Source organism: Python bivittatus, unplaced genomic scaffold (genome assembly GCF_059951505.1).
Source record: "Python bivittatus isolate LINGU-HERP-01145 unplaced genomic scaffold, Pbiv_v1 ctg000020_np1212, whole genome shotgun sequence".
Taxonomy (NCBI): domain Eukaryota; kingdom Metazoa; phylum Chordata; class Lepidosauria; order Squamata; family Pythonidae; genus Python; species Python bivittatus.
In genome coordinates, this window is record NW_028277030.1 from 66,203,493 (window position 1) to 66,219,952 (window position 16,460).

The 16,460-nt window shown below is 39.3% G+C and overlaps 1 protein-coding gene across 1 annotated transcript in view; it reads left to right on the forward strand.

The window, feature by feature from the left end:
- Positions 1-16,460, forward strand: part of LOC103060479 (TPD52 like 1) — a 31,955-nt gene that overhangs the window by 7,364 nt on the left and 8,131 nt on the right. Inside the window, exons 4-7 of the mRNA XM_015890067.3 lie at positions 190-304; positions 4,959-5,143; positions 13,049-13,203; positions 14,095-14,257. Of these exons, the coding sequence (XP_015745553.1) occupies positions 190-304; positions 4,959-5,143; positions 13,049-13,203; positions 14,095-14,257 (618 nt within the window). The remainder of the gene's footprint in view (positions 1-189; positions 305-4,958; positions 5,144-13,048; positions 13,204-14,094; positions 14,258-16,460) is intronic.

Consider the following 16,460-nt stretch of genomic DNA (forward strand, 5'->3'; position numbering starts at 1 on the left):
CTCCCAGAATTCCCTAGCCAGCCATGCTGGCTGGGGAATTCTGGGAGTTGAAGTCCACTCATCTTAAAGCGGCCAAGTTTGGACAACACTGATGTATTTAAAACAGACTCCTTAAGATACTGAACTTCTCTGTTCTTTCTGTGTAACCATATAATTAATTAAGCTCATTGTATTTTTATCCTTTCATAGACATTACAGTGTCAGGCTGATAGCCTCCATCTGGAACTGAAGCGAAAGAAAAGTGGTTTAAACATGCTGAAGATGGAAAGAAACCAACTTAATAACCAGATCAATATGGCTGATGGTAAACATTTTTTTCATCTTTATTAAAATGTTGTAGATTTGGTGCTACCTTTTCCGACAGTCCTAAGAATTTTTATATTTAATAAACATTTGAATTTTCTGTTGACTTCTAATTTTTGAAAAACATCTCAGAAAAATTTACGGCAAATCACTTCCATCGCACTGGCAAAAAAACTCCACACACCCTCACTGAAATCATTAAGTGGTGCCATTGTAGATAGGGAAATGAGGTGTTGCATATGTCCAGCTGTTGTATTGTTCTTTGCAATACAGAAAAATAGCCAAAGAGTAAGAAACATTAGTAAAACCATCCAAGATACTTGAACCTCTAAATGGTCTTTTCTGGATAATAGTAATCATTCTTTCCTCTGGACTATGAGGAACTATGTGACTATGAATGAAATTACCGCCAAGGCTCAGCATTGGTAAAGGCATGCTGAAAATTATTTTGAAGAACTAGGATTTTCCACATCTTGCATATGCTTATGCTCCTTAGTAAATAGAAAGATATATTTAAACAGACAATAAATGCAAACAAGCAAGCATTGGAAGGGAAGACAAGACAAGAACAGACTTTTAATCTCGCTCTAAATTCACAATGTTAGCTACCTCATTCCACTGTGTATTACCGTTTGTTGAAACTGCTGACTGTGACCATCCTGAAAAACCGAATATTAAGTGTACATTTCAAGCTTCAGATGACCGTTTATTTTATTTTTTTCAAAATAGCACCATCCTGTGGTGAAATTGTATATTATTGCTTCAAATATGTCTTCAGGAAATAGTATATTTTCTCTCTTTCTTGTCTTTAATTAGGCAGAACAAAATTCTAAAAGGAAATGTTAATGTGTTGATTAACTGATTATAAATTAGTCTCCAGAAGGCAGTTCAAATATATTAAGTGGAGATGAAGTAAAATCAGTTTCCTTAGTATGTAAATAGTGTGGTCTTGGGTTTAGTAAAAAATGATGCCTTGCTAAAGCTTTCCTCCAGAAGATGCTTAGCCAGGATCAGTCTGGAAGCAAGTCCGGTGTTAATTCAGGGGGAAGGGAAAATGTAGTGTTCTAAGTACTGGTATTGTACAGACCTGTGTTCTAAATCAGCAGCTGTTCTGGGCAATTAGGTAAACCTGAATTGCTTATTTAACCATGGTTTATTGACTAATCCACAATTGGCTGAACTTACATATCACAACAAGGCACAAATATGCAAACCACATTATAATTTAGTATGATATGCAGATGTAAATGTCCTACTTGTCCTACATAGCCTATTAACACAATTCAGCTTCAGCTCCAAGCAGGTTTAACATCAGCACAAAACTGGGCAAATTGTATTTGCTTATAATACTTTTATATCACCCTGCTCAATCTGATTCCTGGAAGTTACATAAAAAAATTAAAAATAGGAAGACAGCATAGAAACTATGAATGATTGCATAGCAGCTCTCACTCACTAGCACCTTGGCCACCATATTTTGTAACAGCTAAGCCTTTTGAATTATTTTCAAAGGTAATCCCGTGGAAATTGAAATACAGTAATCTAACTGATGGTGTGGTGATAAGGGCATGAGTTACTGTTGCCAAGGCATTCTGGTCCAGATATGACCACAACTGGCACATCCAGCTGAACAAAGATCCCCCAAATACAACTTCTAGGGGATGGTTGGACACGAGGTAGACTGAGAGATGGCTTCTTTGAAAGACAGTGCAGCACCAGCTCTTTCAAGGCTAAAAGCCTCATACCCTCTCTAAAAGAAGCATTAGCCATCTCTTGAATCAGCCATTCACTTGACCCCTTGCTGCCTGAAGAAGCCAGGAGAGACATGGATCTAAATCACAGATAGTGCTGTTCATACTACAGAGAACCCTATCCACTTCCGCGATTTCATGAGCTCAAATGAATCCCAAATGTTATAATTCAAGACAGGATTCTTGAATTATCCTCTGTTTTGTTGGTAATATTGTTGGTACTATTCACTGTTACTGAAACTGCTTCTGCTATGTGTTCTACAATCCTCTTCCCTACCAATTTCATAAAGTTGGATCAACACTAAGTTAATCGTATTTTAGTCTCAGTGAAATCTGGATTTAGCCCGTCATATGTTCACTATATTTCCTCTTTTAAAATGTTATTGCATTTTCTTTCATTAATGTAAATATGGTTATTTTCTGCAGTATTAGCTTTGAAGAATGTTTGCTCCTTCCTCTTACTTTGTTTTGGATTGTCTAAAGTGCTTCTTTTGATCTTTTTCCTTTACGGCCATTATCCAGTTGAGGACATCAGTACCTATGATTTTAACCATCATGCTATTTTCAGAAATATATATTTCTTCATTATGCAGTTCTTTAGAATAAATTCATTTGATTCATTCAGATAAATAACCTGTCTCGATTAACTCTAGTCATTAGGATGTGAAAGCCAAGTACTACATTCCCCAGTATTGGGTAATCTCTGTTGTCATATTGTACCAAACAAAAACAAAACAGTAGTAGACTCACATTAAAATGCAATAACAGGTATACAGACATTAAATAGGATACAAGCTAAATTTTGTTGTTAGGTCATTTAGTTGCTTTTGTCTCTTTGCGACCCAATGGACATTATTTCACCATAACTGTCTGTCACCTAAGCCAAATACTTGGGGTTTTTTTTTAATGCATAAAATAAGGCACAAAATCTTTCGGAGCAGAATGTTCTACATTCTGATGCTGCTACAGGTAACACCTTGACTCACCAGCCATGACTCAGCCAGCAGAGAACACATTTTGATCACTGTTCATCTCAAGGAACAAGATGGACCATACAGATCTGACTATTTTAATTCCCTTTTTCTGTCACATAAGGAAACACAGGTTGTAAAACAAAAGGGCATCTGTGTAATGTGACATTTTAAGTACATTGCAGACCATGGGTAGAATCCAGTAAAGTTGTTCTGTTGGCAGAACAGGAGAATGTCTACATACCTTCAGAATATATTTGAGTGGGAAGATTATTTCAGGTGGATACTGAGGGTAACAAAAGGTCTTAGGGGGAGGAGAAAAAAAAACCCCATTCTCATAAACAAACTTCTCTTGTATAATGTTAAATTTCATTTATATTAAAATACATAGTTCTGTATGATGAGAAGAGAGGTTTTTGAAGCTTCTTTTTAAACATAGTTTGTTAAAAAAATCAAAGTTGCTGAGTTCAGATATAATACATTAAGACATAAGTCATGGTTTATAAAGTTTTATGAGTGAGTTCACACAGAACAAGGATGGAGAATTTATGGCTTTCCAGTGTTTACTGAATTCCAAATCCTAACAGACCTCACCATTGTCATTTTGAGGTTGCTGATAAATTTATTTTGACAATAATTGGAGGTCCATGAGTTTACTCAGTAAAATCTCCTTTAAGTCAGACTTGACTTCTGGTGACTCCATTGCCAGCCCTGGAATCTCCTGGTGGTTTTCTAACCAAGTACCAACTAGGTCCAACCCTGCTTAGCTTTTCGAGATCAGCAAGTTAATTAGATTCCATATACCTTCCTTAAGTATTAACAGATATATTTCTATATGTTTGTATATTTCATATTTTCTGTATTTCACTACCTTCCTGTTCATTGTGCTCTCTTCACCATTCATTCATGGTGTGTGTGTATGTATATGTTGTGTGTGTGTGTGTATGTGTATGTATATATATATTTCAGCCCACTAGGAAGACCAGACCAAGAAATCTACTCCACAAGAAGGGTAAAACTACTTTTATTGAGATTGGTTACAATAACTGGGTCTTGCAAGTCTGATTGTGTTGTACCTCCTCTTACTACTTACAGTTCAGTGAATTAGGGAGGTGTCTGTCTGAGACACTTACAAATATTATCTATGTTTTGTGGACTTAAACTATTTTTTACCCCTCATCACCTTCATAACAGAGCTTGCGTATCTCCATCAAGATCATCTTTATACTCTACAATATTTGTGTGTGCGTGTGTATAAAATATTAAAACACTATCTTAGGATAACCATGTATCTGGTGAAGTAGACTACACTCCACACAAGCTTATGTCAGTGTTTCTCAAACTTTTTGCAATTGTGAACCATTAAATAAACATTGGTGTGTGCAAAGCAAAGACCAAGGTGGCAAATAGGTTTTTATCATATGACTACTGAGGCATGGAGAGAGGTCAGCAGGTTCTGACCTGTTATTACAGCAAAGTTGCAGCAAACAACTTGGTGGACTTCCATGGTTTACTGTCCATCTGAGAATCATTGGCTAATACTACCACGGATGTTTTTCAGTTGCTATAAGACTTTTTTTTTCCTTTTTGCTGCAATAGACTACCATAACTATCTCTATTAAATCAATCAGACAAAACACCCAGCTTAAATGTTTATTTTGCCATGAATAGATGAGATAGATAATGCACAAAATAAATTATTTATATATGACAAAATGTCCTTTTTCTCATTTTTGAAAATTCTAGCTTTCCATGCATCCCATCTTTAATGTTATGCTAAAAAACAGACTTGAAGTTTTGACTTAATTTAATTTAGTTTACTACTATGTTAATTTGATCACAGTCACAGTGAGCTATTATTAAAAGTGTTCGGCTTTAGGACTTTAATGTTATCCTATGCTGGCAAGAATTTTATCATAAATTCTACTTTCAGAGCATCATTTAAAAGAGAAACAGGTTTTGGTAGAAGAAATCACACAACTGAAGAGAGAGAAAGCACAGAAAGATGAACAAATCTCTGTAAAACAAATTGAGATCTCATATGCTAATCAGGAACTGGAAGAGCAACAAATGAATCTGAAAAACAAAGAACAGGCTATCCTTATGCTAAAAACAAAGGTACAAGTTATTTTATTTATAGTTTATGATTGATCTTAATAGATAATATGATTATCTATAAATATGATCTATAAAAGAGCAACAAATGAATCTGAAAAACAACAGGCTATCCTTGTGCTAAAAACAAAGGTACAAGTTATTTTGTATTGTCGAAGGCTTTCACGGCCGGCATACGATGGCTGGTGTGGGTCTTCCGGGCTGTGTGGCCGTGGTCTTGAAGTTTTGTTTCCTAACGTTTCGCCAGCACCTGTGACCGGCATCTTCAGAGTGCAGGAGCACAGACAGGAGCAGTTCTCTCTGTGCCCAGGGTGATGTGACCCTTCTGTGGGTATTTATAGAGATCTGGGGGGGGAAGGGGGGGAACACAGAGATACTGAAAACACAGAGATACTGGACAACACCAACAGCCACTATACCAGGCTATACCGGGAAGCCATTGAGATTCACAAACACCAGCACAGTTTCAATAAAAAAGAGGAGAGTCTAAAAATCAACAAAACCTGGCTACCAATCCTGAAAAATACAGCCTGCAAAAGGTCAATGAACTCAGCTCAGCCACCAGGACATGTGAACAGTTCACACAATGAACTTGCTAATCACCCCCAGCAGCCCCTCATTAACAATTCAATAGAAGAAAAAACCCTGCCTAATCCCCAGGAAGATACACACAGATGCTGACACCAAAACAAGCAGCCACTCAGTAACCCAACCCCACCCACACATCCCCCTTCCCCCCAGATCTCTATAAATACCCACAGAAGGGTCACATCACCCTGGGCACAGAGAGAACTGCTCCTGTTTGTCCTCCTGCACTCTGAAGATGCCGGTCACAGGTGCTGGCGAAACGTTAGGAAACAAAACTTCAAGACCACGGCCACACAGCCCGGAAGACCTACACCAGCCATACAAGTTATTTTATTTATAGTTTATGATTGATCTTAATAGATAATATGATTATCTATAAATATGATCTATAAATCATATTTATAGATAATATGATTGATCTGTTTTTTTCCAAAAAAAGTAATATATACATAGGATTGTAGAGCTGAGGCTCTAATCTACATCTAGCTTCCATAATCAATGTATGCATTCACAAGGGCCATCATGGTTTCTGTGCATCTCTCAAGCCCTCTGAGGCTAGAAAACTCAAGATACAGCAACCAGTTGGATTTCTGGGAAGATCTTTATTGCTAGTAGGGTAATGTAATGAGGGTTGGTAGTGCACTGGGGTTGCTGAGGGGGCAGGCTGGACCATCTCAACAATGATGGGCAGAAGGAGATATGTTGAGAATCTGAGGGTGGGCCATACTTTGAAAGTGGTCCCGATATCCAGCTCTCAGCTTCTACCCTCTATGCCAGGCAACTGGATCCTTGGGGACCCTGGACTTCAGCTGTTGCTTTTGAATACCAGGTTAATGTGTGATGATCCTATCTTGTAGGTGGGCGCCGACCTGGCATGTCTTACTGAGACCTGGTTGGGCCCCGGGGGTGTCCCCTCTTGGAAATGTACCCACCTGGGTTTCGAGTTTTGCACCACCTGAAAACCCAGGGGAGGGGGGGCTGTTGTCATCCAGGATCATTACAGGCTTTCAGGGGCTCCACTCCGCAGATAACCAGATGTGAGGCACTCTGGCTGAAGGTAGTTCGAGGGAACAGTTGGGACTGCTGCTGGTGTACCACTCTCCCTGCTCCCCTGCAGCTCCTCTGCTTGAGCTGCTGGATTCCATCCTCTATGGTTGGCAATAGAGTCCCCAAGGCTGCTGGTTCTTGAGGATTTCAATTTACCACCCAGTGATGTTGAGTCCAGGGAGCCTCAGGAGTTCATGGCTTCCATGGCAACCATGGACCTGTCCCAACCCACTGATGGCCCAACGCATACCGGAGGCTGCTCTTTAGATCTGTTTTTTGTCTCGGGGCAGTTGAGATGTGATCTGGCAGTGGAGAACATTAATATCAGTCTGTTGCCATGGACAGTTCACTCCCTGGTTGCCTTTTGGCTCACTGGTGTCACCTCTCCCTGTAGGAAGACAAGGCCCATTTGATTGGCCCACCCCAGGTGATTGATGGACCCAGTGGAGGTCCAGAGAGAGCTTGGGGTTTTCCCTGAGGATCTATTGGGTGGTTTGGCTGAGGCCCTAGTCACCATCTGGAATGGGCGGCTGGCTGGGGCCTTGGATTGCATCACTCCTATGCGGCCTCTTGCTGTGCACCAATCCCAGAGTGCATCTTGGTTTACCATGAAAACAATTCTGCAGATCATTTTATACTAGCATAATTAAGTTGGATTTACCTGAGTCTCAAGTTTCCTTCCTCCTCTGGATTCATGAATCTTTTCTGTAACAGCTCTTCTTTCTTCTATAATGGTTGTGCTCCATCTCCCGATTATCAGGTTTTGTTAGACATTCCATCATGGCGTCCCACATAGGGGTGATGTATCGCCATAAAAGCCTCATCAGAATCTTATACAGCTGAGTGATGTTTAGGGAAAGTGTGCATGCCCTTGTGCACGTGCCACTCTGTGATTTCTGAATATCCCCTTGGTGTCCTTTGACTGCCCCTACACCAGTAGCAGCATTATAAGGATTTGTCTCCCTTTTTGATGTTGAGCAAAAAAGTATTCCTTGGGTTAGGTTTCCTTCTATTCCATGTCATCAATGTGCAAAGGCACTTTTTGACTGCAACCTAGACAAGGGAAGAAACATTCCTGTAAACACACAAGACTCCTTTAGAGTCTTCTGCCTAAGGCAGTGAGGAGAAAAGACTTTCCTCACAAAGTCATTGAAAGCAAACTCTGACATCTGTTGTGGTCCATCACATTCTATTGTTGCCACCTCTTTTTTTCCTTCCCTGTATAAGCAAGTCTATTCCTCCATCTCCTCCTGCTTTTGTACTACAAGTTATGAAAAAAATGTTTTCAGGAGGTGTGATAAGAGAAGCAACATATATTTTGCCTTTAGTGAGATAGTGACAGCATCCTGGACACTTCCAATCCTGTTCTCCAAATGATCATTAAGAAATTTCTTACAAGACAAAAGCTTTTAATTCCTTGATAAATCAGACAGTATACAAGGTACAGTATATAAGAGCTCCTAGGATCCATGGTAGCAACATATTACCTTATTTTCTAAACTGCACTGGGCATATAGTATCAAACATATCTCCATGTGGGATTTTATATAAACGTACAAGAACACGATCCTGTATTTTCTACCCTCACTCTGGGGATCCTTGGATTGGTGTCTCCAGTGCAATATTTCATGAGTCACAGTGCATTTTCTGCAAGTAGGTATACCAGTGGCATCAGATATCAGCCTGATATTCTAATCCATATTTAATCCTTTTCACATGAGAGGATATTCAGTCCCAAAATTATCTGCCAACTTTTCCTCTTATGGGGTCAGCCAACATGTCTCTTTCATTCTCTCCATACAGAAATTCTTGTGTAACATTGTTTTGTTGACTATCTTCCTGGCTACCTCTTGAATCTAATAGTCTTATTATCTCAGGTGACTATTTGCAGAATCTACATCAGAGATGGGGGTTGATGCTGCTTAATTGCCTCCTCAAGTTCTCCTATTCCTTTTGCATTTGAAGAGGCCTTGTTCTGCCATCTGTCCATGCTGATTTAATTACTATTTCTGCTGAACACATACCTTTGAGCAGTTTTTAATTTTTCTGTTGTTTATCAAGCAGTTTCTCAATGGTCTAGCAAACATTTGTCCTCTGTGATCTCCAAATGTACCACATGGAGTCTTTGGGGAGTCTTTATGGCTTTGAGATTTAGGGCTCTTCTGCACAGCAGCTGTAAGGTGCTTGTCTCCAGTACTGAAACTGACTGGGAATGAAACCAGTTTAAGAACTTGCTTTCTGGATTTCAATTTATTCTTCAATTTTGGCAATGATGCAGTCCAAGTGTTCTGTCTGGATGTGGTTACCTCTCAGATGGTGGATTCCTCTGTTTCGTTACCCCTCTCACACTGGAAAAACAAATGCCAATCATTTTCCATTGTCAGGTCTTTGAAGATATGTGAATTTTGTTGATGGACTTTCTTGTATGAGCCCCCCTGTGTTGATCCCCCAAAATACTTGATACCTTCCCATACTAGGGGTGCATGAAGGAATGGGTGGGGGAAAATGTTTTATTTTTCTTTGTGTTACCTAAAAGGGGACACTGAGAGAACTCTTCTGGTTTAATTTCACCTGGTTTAAAAACAAAAGCGTTTCACGCCCATATGTGGTAGCAATGGAGGCGAATATGTGTAGCTCAAGGTTGAACTGTGGAGTCCTTGGGGTTCTCTGAGCTTGGTTCTTTTCTTGCAAACGTTTCATTACCCGGCTAGGTAACATCTTCAGTGCTAAAATGGGATGAGATTTGCTCTCTATTTATCTGCTGTGGCCTGCTTTGCCAGTGCTGGTGGGGGTGGGGGTTCTGTTTTGCTCTTCTGGTAGTTCATTGATTAGCATATGTTGACTGATTGATTGTGTGCCTGGTGGTGACCTTTGCTTATCTGGGTGATGATTGCTGGATATGATTGCTGGTGATTGAATGTTGGTGAGGCGATCTTCTGGTCTTTTGCCTCTTTTGAATAGTATGTAGATGCTGTTTATCTCTATGTGTCTGTTAATTGCTACCTTGTCTGAATACCAGGCTTCCAAGAATTCTCTTGCATATTTGGATTTGGCTTGGTCTAAAATGCTGACAGTTTCCCAGTTAAAACTGTGGTTGAATCTGTCCATGTGTTGTGAGATTAAGGAATTTTCATCATGTTTTCTGACTGCTAGTTGGTGCTCATGGATGCGTTCTGCTAGTCTTCTGCCTGTTTGTCCTACATAGTGTTTGTTACAGTCCTTCCACTGTATGTTGTAGATGACTCCTGTTTTTTCTTATTGGGCAACTGGGTCTTTTGGTTTACTTAGGATATTTTGGAGTGATTTGTAATGCAATGCCTAGAAACTATAGCACTGCCACACATACAGCCTAAAATATGGATCCGGTATGTAGATGACACATTTGTTATAATAAAAAAGAAACAACTAGAGAAGACACATGAAACCATTAACAACATCTTCAAAGGAATAAAATTCACCAGAGAAGAAGAAAACAACAACACTCTACCCTTCCTGGATATCCTCATCAGCAGAGGAAACAACAGGAAATTAGAAACCCAAGTTTATCGGAAGACAACCCACATCAATCAAGTACTCCACTACCAAAGCAACTACCCGACCTCCCACAAGAGGAGCTGTGTAAGAACATTATTCAAGCGAGCTCAAACGCATTGCAGCAACCTAGAACAGCAGAAAAAGGAAAAAGACCACCTATACAACATCTTCCAACAAAAAGGATACCCATGTAACTTTATCAAAAAGTGCCTGACCACTCAACCTACTACAACACAACCCACACAAGCCATGAAAAGGATCACACTGCCATACATCAGAAACATCTCAGAAACCACCAACAGATTATTACAACCATATGGTATCTCTGTAGCACACAATCCAACAAAATCACTCCAAAATATCCTAAGTAAAGCATGCTCTTTTCCTTGGATACAGGCATCCCAGAAAAGGCCATGGAGAGCCCAGCAACTATTTTTGTATGTGTGTGTGTGTGTATGCTAGCAGCTCTAAACAACAGCCAGTCGGAACACAGACATTGCCTAGATTAAATTAAACTGCAGCAGAGAAGCTGCATGGCAGGGCTTGTGTCAGTGGGAGTCAGAAAGCACCACTTTTGAAGCAGAGTAGAAAAGTGCAACTGCAGGCTGCTTCTGTGCCAGATATGGGTGAGCTGAGGATGACACTGCCCATTCAAGCCCTCTCAATGTAGTATAGTCTGCAGCAGTTAGCAGGTCATGTTAGCAGGTCAAGTATAGTCTGCTAGCAGTTAGCAGGTCATGTGGAAGAGTCCTTAGCCTGTTTGAAACTTCAGTGATAATGGACTCTCAGTAAGTAGCCTTCTTAGTGGCAAATGCATCAAGCCATGAAACAAGCAACTTATGTGCACTGTGGGTTGTCATCTCTCAATTTCAAAAGGATAAAGTGATTTTAAGCCTGATGCCTCATTCTTGGCTTAAGGTGGTTTCCATTACAGTTACTCTTTCCTCTTACCTACATTCTTTCTGTCACTTTCCACTTAATTGAAAAGGGCTCCACATTTTCTTGATATACATAGCATTTGTGCTTACAATTTTATCACATTGCTTCTTTTTGGCAGTCCTACACTTTTAACCAAGAAAGGGATTGCCTTGAAAGTTCAAAGATTTGTGAAATGGTTCTTTGAAGCTATGAATCAGTTGGAATCAGTATCAAAATCAAATAAATAATAATTCCCTTTCTTATCAAATATTAAAGCAATTTGTCCCCCAATTGACTCCAACCTATTTGAAGCATCCCCTTCTACTGCTGTTTGCTGAGGGCTTCAGAGCTCTTTATTCTGCGTTGCTCTTACACACTCCCACCCTTTGACTATTATTTATTACAACTTCAGAGGATGGACAGTTTTGGGAGCCATCCCTTACTGGGGAGTGGGGGGGGGGTACAGCTGCCAACCATTTTAAGTTCAGTAATACTTCTTGTCCATGTATGTGATGCATGGAGACTATGACAAAAACAGGTTCTGTACCTGTAACTCTGATTCCTCAAGTGGTCACCTGTGCATTTATAATAACCCATCCACTTACTTCAACTTACCCTTCCCTTCTTCAGGTGCTTGCTTTAAATGCCTAGTAAGTTTACCCTGGAATTCCTGGCTGCTGCAGCAGTCATGTGGAAATCAAGGGGAACGGTAAGCACTCTTCTTGGTGGCATACAAACTAGGCAAGTTGCTCCTTGCTGCAAAATCAGCATCAGTTCTAGAATAATCTGATGAGGACTTCCTTGCAGGTACATTGAAAAATCACTATTACAGATCAGCAACCTATTCTTCATCCCTCTCCATGGTATAATCTTACTGTAAAAACACTCCTTCCTCCACAATATATTACTTCATCATCTTGGGCAGGGGGCTTCCATTCTTTTGTGGATCTGTGAGCTTATTTAGAATATTTAGGAAGCATCTTGGGTGCCATCTAGCAGCATCTTTTGGGGGGGGTGCACTAAAAATAGGCAAGATGACTGAAAAAGCATAGCATTGCAAACCCCACCCTTTCTGTACGGATGTTGAATCACACTCCTATACAAAAGGGGCTAGGCTTGCATTGCAATACTGTGTCCACCATCTTGCCTACTTTGAGAACCTCCCACTATGAACATTGCTGGTGCCATTGCAGTTGAACAGTTATGGAGGGCGTGGCCAATCAAACAAATATTGGGAGTGGCCATGTTTTTAAAATGGGCTTTCCCAAGAAGGATTATGAATAAATATTTTACAAAGTATCAGTAAACCTTGCATCAAAACAGAACATAAATATTGAACAGTAAATTGGCTCCCATCCCCCAAAATAATCAGTTAAGATGGCCATTTAACAGCAAAGGCCAACTCTCCCTTGATTCTTAAACAAATGAAAAAATAACCTGCTAGAAATGAATACGAATGTCTCAGAGTTGTTATCCTGAAAAGACAGACAGCATAATGATGAAGACTATTTTGATATTCCTGCTAAAAAGGAACCTAGCACAGTCAGCTTTTAATATTACTCTGTGTATGTATGAGGGAGAGAAAGAGAGCAAGCATCTGCAAGAGAGCAATATCAAGTCTCCCTTCCTTCCCTCCCTCCCTCCAGAAGAGCAATTCGTAAACATTTGAGAAACAGAAAAAGCAACAATTTCTAAGTCCTAAATTTAGATATATGACTAATTATTCAGGATCTTGTTTTGTAATGGAATGTGCCTTAACTGTTTTTGAATTACAGTTCTGTAGAATATTTATCTGCTACTGCTTGTTATCTTTAAATCAAGATGATGCAACAGTTGGAACAGCAGAAGGTAACGGAGTTGCAGCTTTCTGAAAAGAGAAAGGAATTCTTGGAAATGCAGTCTGCTGTACATGAAATGGAAGAAAAAATCCTTAAGAAAACAGCAGCGATGCATGAGCAAATTACTCGTGAACTACGGTACTAACTAGTGAATTGTGGAGATAATGAAGGCTGGGTAAACCAGTTATGAAACATTGCAAGTATTCATAAATGGTGCAAAACCCTACCTAAATTATTAATTTGTGATTGTGTCAGTGTTTTTCCAATCACTGGTTTAGTTTGAAACACATTAAATTAAATCTGGGGATGAACTCATGGTGTATCTAAGCAGATCAACCTGTCACTTTCAAGAATGCTTCAACAGTACAGTATTTGTTGTAAGAGTTGAGGCTTTTGCAGAGATTTATATACGTATGTAGCTTGGAGTTGAGTAGGTTAGCATATAACAGTATTCTAAACTACAAGCTCATTAATGGTTCCTCCCAATGGTTTTTTTGTATATTGACGTTAATATTAAGATTTTTGTCCGGAGGCTTGACTAGGGAAGCTGTGGTAAATGTTTGAAATGAAGTCTTTTCAATTAGAACCCTATAATTACAGAACTCTCTTCTGAGAGTAACATGCCTTACCCTTTTTTATGATGGTATTTATATGACTGGCAAAGGCACTTTGTTTCTGGGAAGTTCTGAATCTTATTATATTATGTTCTAATTATTAATCTTATACGAAGCTCTGTTCTTTTATTTGTTTTATTGATTTTATGTTTTCATGATGCTGATGTGCCTTATGTAATAAATTTGTTTTGTATTTTAATTATTGTGAAGCTGCTTCAGCATTCATTGACTAAAAAGGTAGAATGTAAATATTTAGATCATTTTTCCCCACCTAGCTACGTGTATCATGCATTTCTGTCTGCTTCAACAATATGGCCAAAATTAGGGATGATGAGAATTGTGGCCTATGGCATCAGGATGATAGAAAACTGATAGCAGACTGGTTTAGATCGATGTGCTCATATTTTCTGATTAGGAGTGAGATATCTTTTCTGCACCATCAAATTCGTGAGCGAGAGCTACTGGCAGAACAGGATCGTCTCTTACGAAGTAAAATGGTAGATGATTATGCAGCTTTGACCAAGGAAAATAATGTCCTGCAATCCAGGCTTTTGGAACTTGTCAAGCAAACAGACATTGTAAGAAAAATAACAATCTGATCCACAGATAGAACACATATATCTGGTTGATAGTATCTGAGGAAATATAATGGCTTCTACCCCTTTTTCATTTTTTAAAAAAGTGCCTTTTTACCATTTGTATTCCAGTAAAATTGTATTAATAAAGACATCAGTGAATTCCTTGATAGAAGCAGGCCAATTAAATATTCATTCTCCCTTTTTTCCTCAAGGGACAAAATTGTTCCTACATTTTGTATGCATTTGTGTCATGCAAATGACATTAGTGCTTAAATAATTCTTTATTATATAAATAAAACAAAAGATAGTATCCTACAAATAATAAGAAAACCATATGGTCAGAATGATCTAAACACCAGGGCACAAGAAGAGCAGGTTAAGGATATGGAATGACTTGTGCGCATTCAAAGTGGCCTTGTATGTTTTCAGAAAATAGAAATCCTACACTGGGATCTCAGTGGGAAGATTATTCCACAAGGTAGAGAATGGAGAATATTCTCTTCTGCATCATTATTAAATTAACCAGTATTGTTAACTAGCAGACTGTAGCATGGTAAATGGAGTCAAAAGATAAAGACTGGACAGGCCTACCTAACAGAAGGCAGTTCCTTAGATAATCTGGTTTTGAACTGAGTAGAACCTTTTAAACCAAAATACTACAGACAGTCTCCTACTTGCAAACTTTCGTGTTTCGAACTTTCGCCAATACAAACAAGATGGACCCAGAAGTCAGAACCAGGAGTCGGGTGGGAAGTCAGGAGAAGGAGGGAAAGGGTTAGTTTGCAAATTAACCCTTACCCACCTTCTCTTGGCTGCCATTTGCATTGGAGGTTTGTATTGGAGTTGAAGTTCCCAGAAAGAGTTAGTTTACGTGGCACGCTCCGTTGCTGGGTGAGGTAGGAGAGGGGGCAGTGGCAGAGGACAGGGAAGAGGGGATGGAGGTCTCCTGCCTCGCCCAGCAACAGAGCGTGCCACACCCCACCGGCTCATCCTTTGCTCCCTTCCACTACCACCCCCTCCCCTGCCTCACCTGGCAGTGCATTGGCAATAGAAGATAGGGCTCCTCTGCCTGCACCATTGCCCTGCCTCCTGCCTTCTCCTCTATTTTTTTACTTTTTCCTTGGTTGGACTTACAAACAAAACAGACTTACGAACAGCCTCTTGGAACACAATCTGTTCATAAGCAGGGCACTATCTGTATCTGAAACATAGGTTGGAAGCTATTGGGTATCAGCTTGGGGCTTTCCTTACAGGAATCGTGTGGTAAGAAGCATTTCTGAGCAACCTTGCTGTTGCATTCTACACAAACTGCAGCTTCCAAACCTAATCCTGAAGTTGGTAATGCATGGCTAACTTTATCCTAACAATCCCTATTTAAGAAAATTATAATTGTCTCTATATTCCCATTCAAAATCCTGTCATTCAGGAGAAACATAAAAGCAAGTTGAATGGAGTAGAAATGGAGTATGAAGAAGCGCACATACAAAACTATCTGTGTGCATACGTTTGCATGCAGATCACCCAAAAGGATTCTTTATACATTTATCCATAAATACATGAAATAATTAAGGGAACATTGCATTTTCTTGTCTTATTCCTTGCTGAATGTTGAACCATTTGCTAAGCTTTCCATTTATTCCACGCATGCTTTACTTCCATCTTATCCCCCTCTTACTGTGTTCTACCACCTAACTTTCAAATTCAGTATTGTGCAAACCACCCGCTAATTCTAGGCTATTCAAATGGTTTCTCTAGATGAACCAACTTAAAATAAACTTACTTTCTCATATTCATAAATTTTGCTTTTGCAGAGCAAACATCTGATCTGCACACCCCCTGCTGGCATAAAACTACAACACACTTACCAAATTCTGCCAGACACTCCCTGGCATAGTTAACAAATTAATCACCCAGTAGATTACGTATTCATTTTTTATATATATGACACTTCAAATCATCAGGTACTATTGCATTGTTTATACATATATTAAACAACTTGCACAGCCACTCTATTACAAAACCAGATCTTTATTTAAATATTTCCTCAGTTGCATCAACTGCACCTGCAACCTTACAATTTTTTCAGAGCATTAAATTACTTTTTCACCATTTTTTCTGGAACACTACTATTTATAACATTTATTTCACTCTGACATGTCATTATAATTCCCATGCAAATCTCTAAAATACTTACTCCAGCATT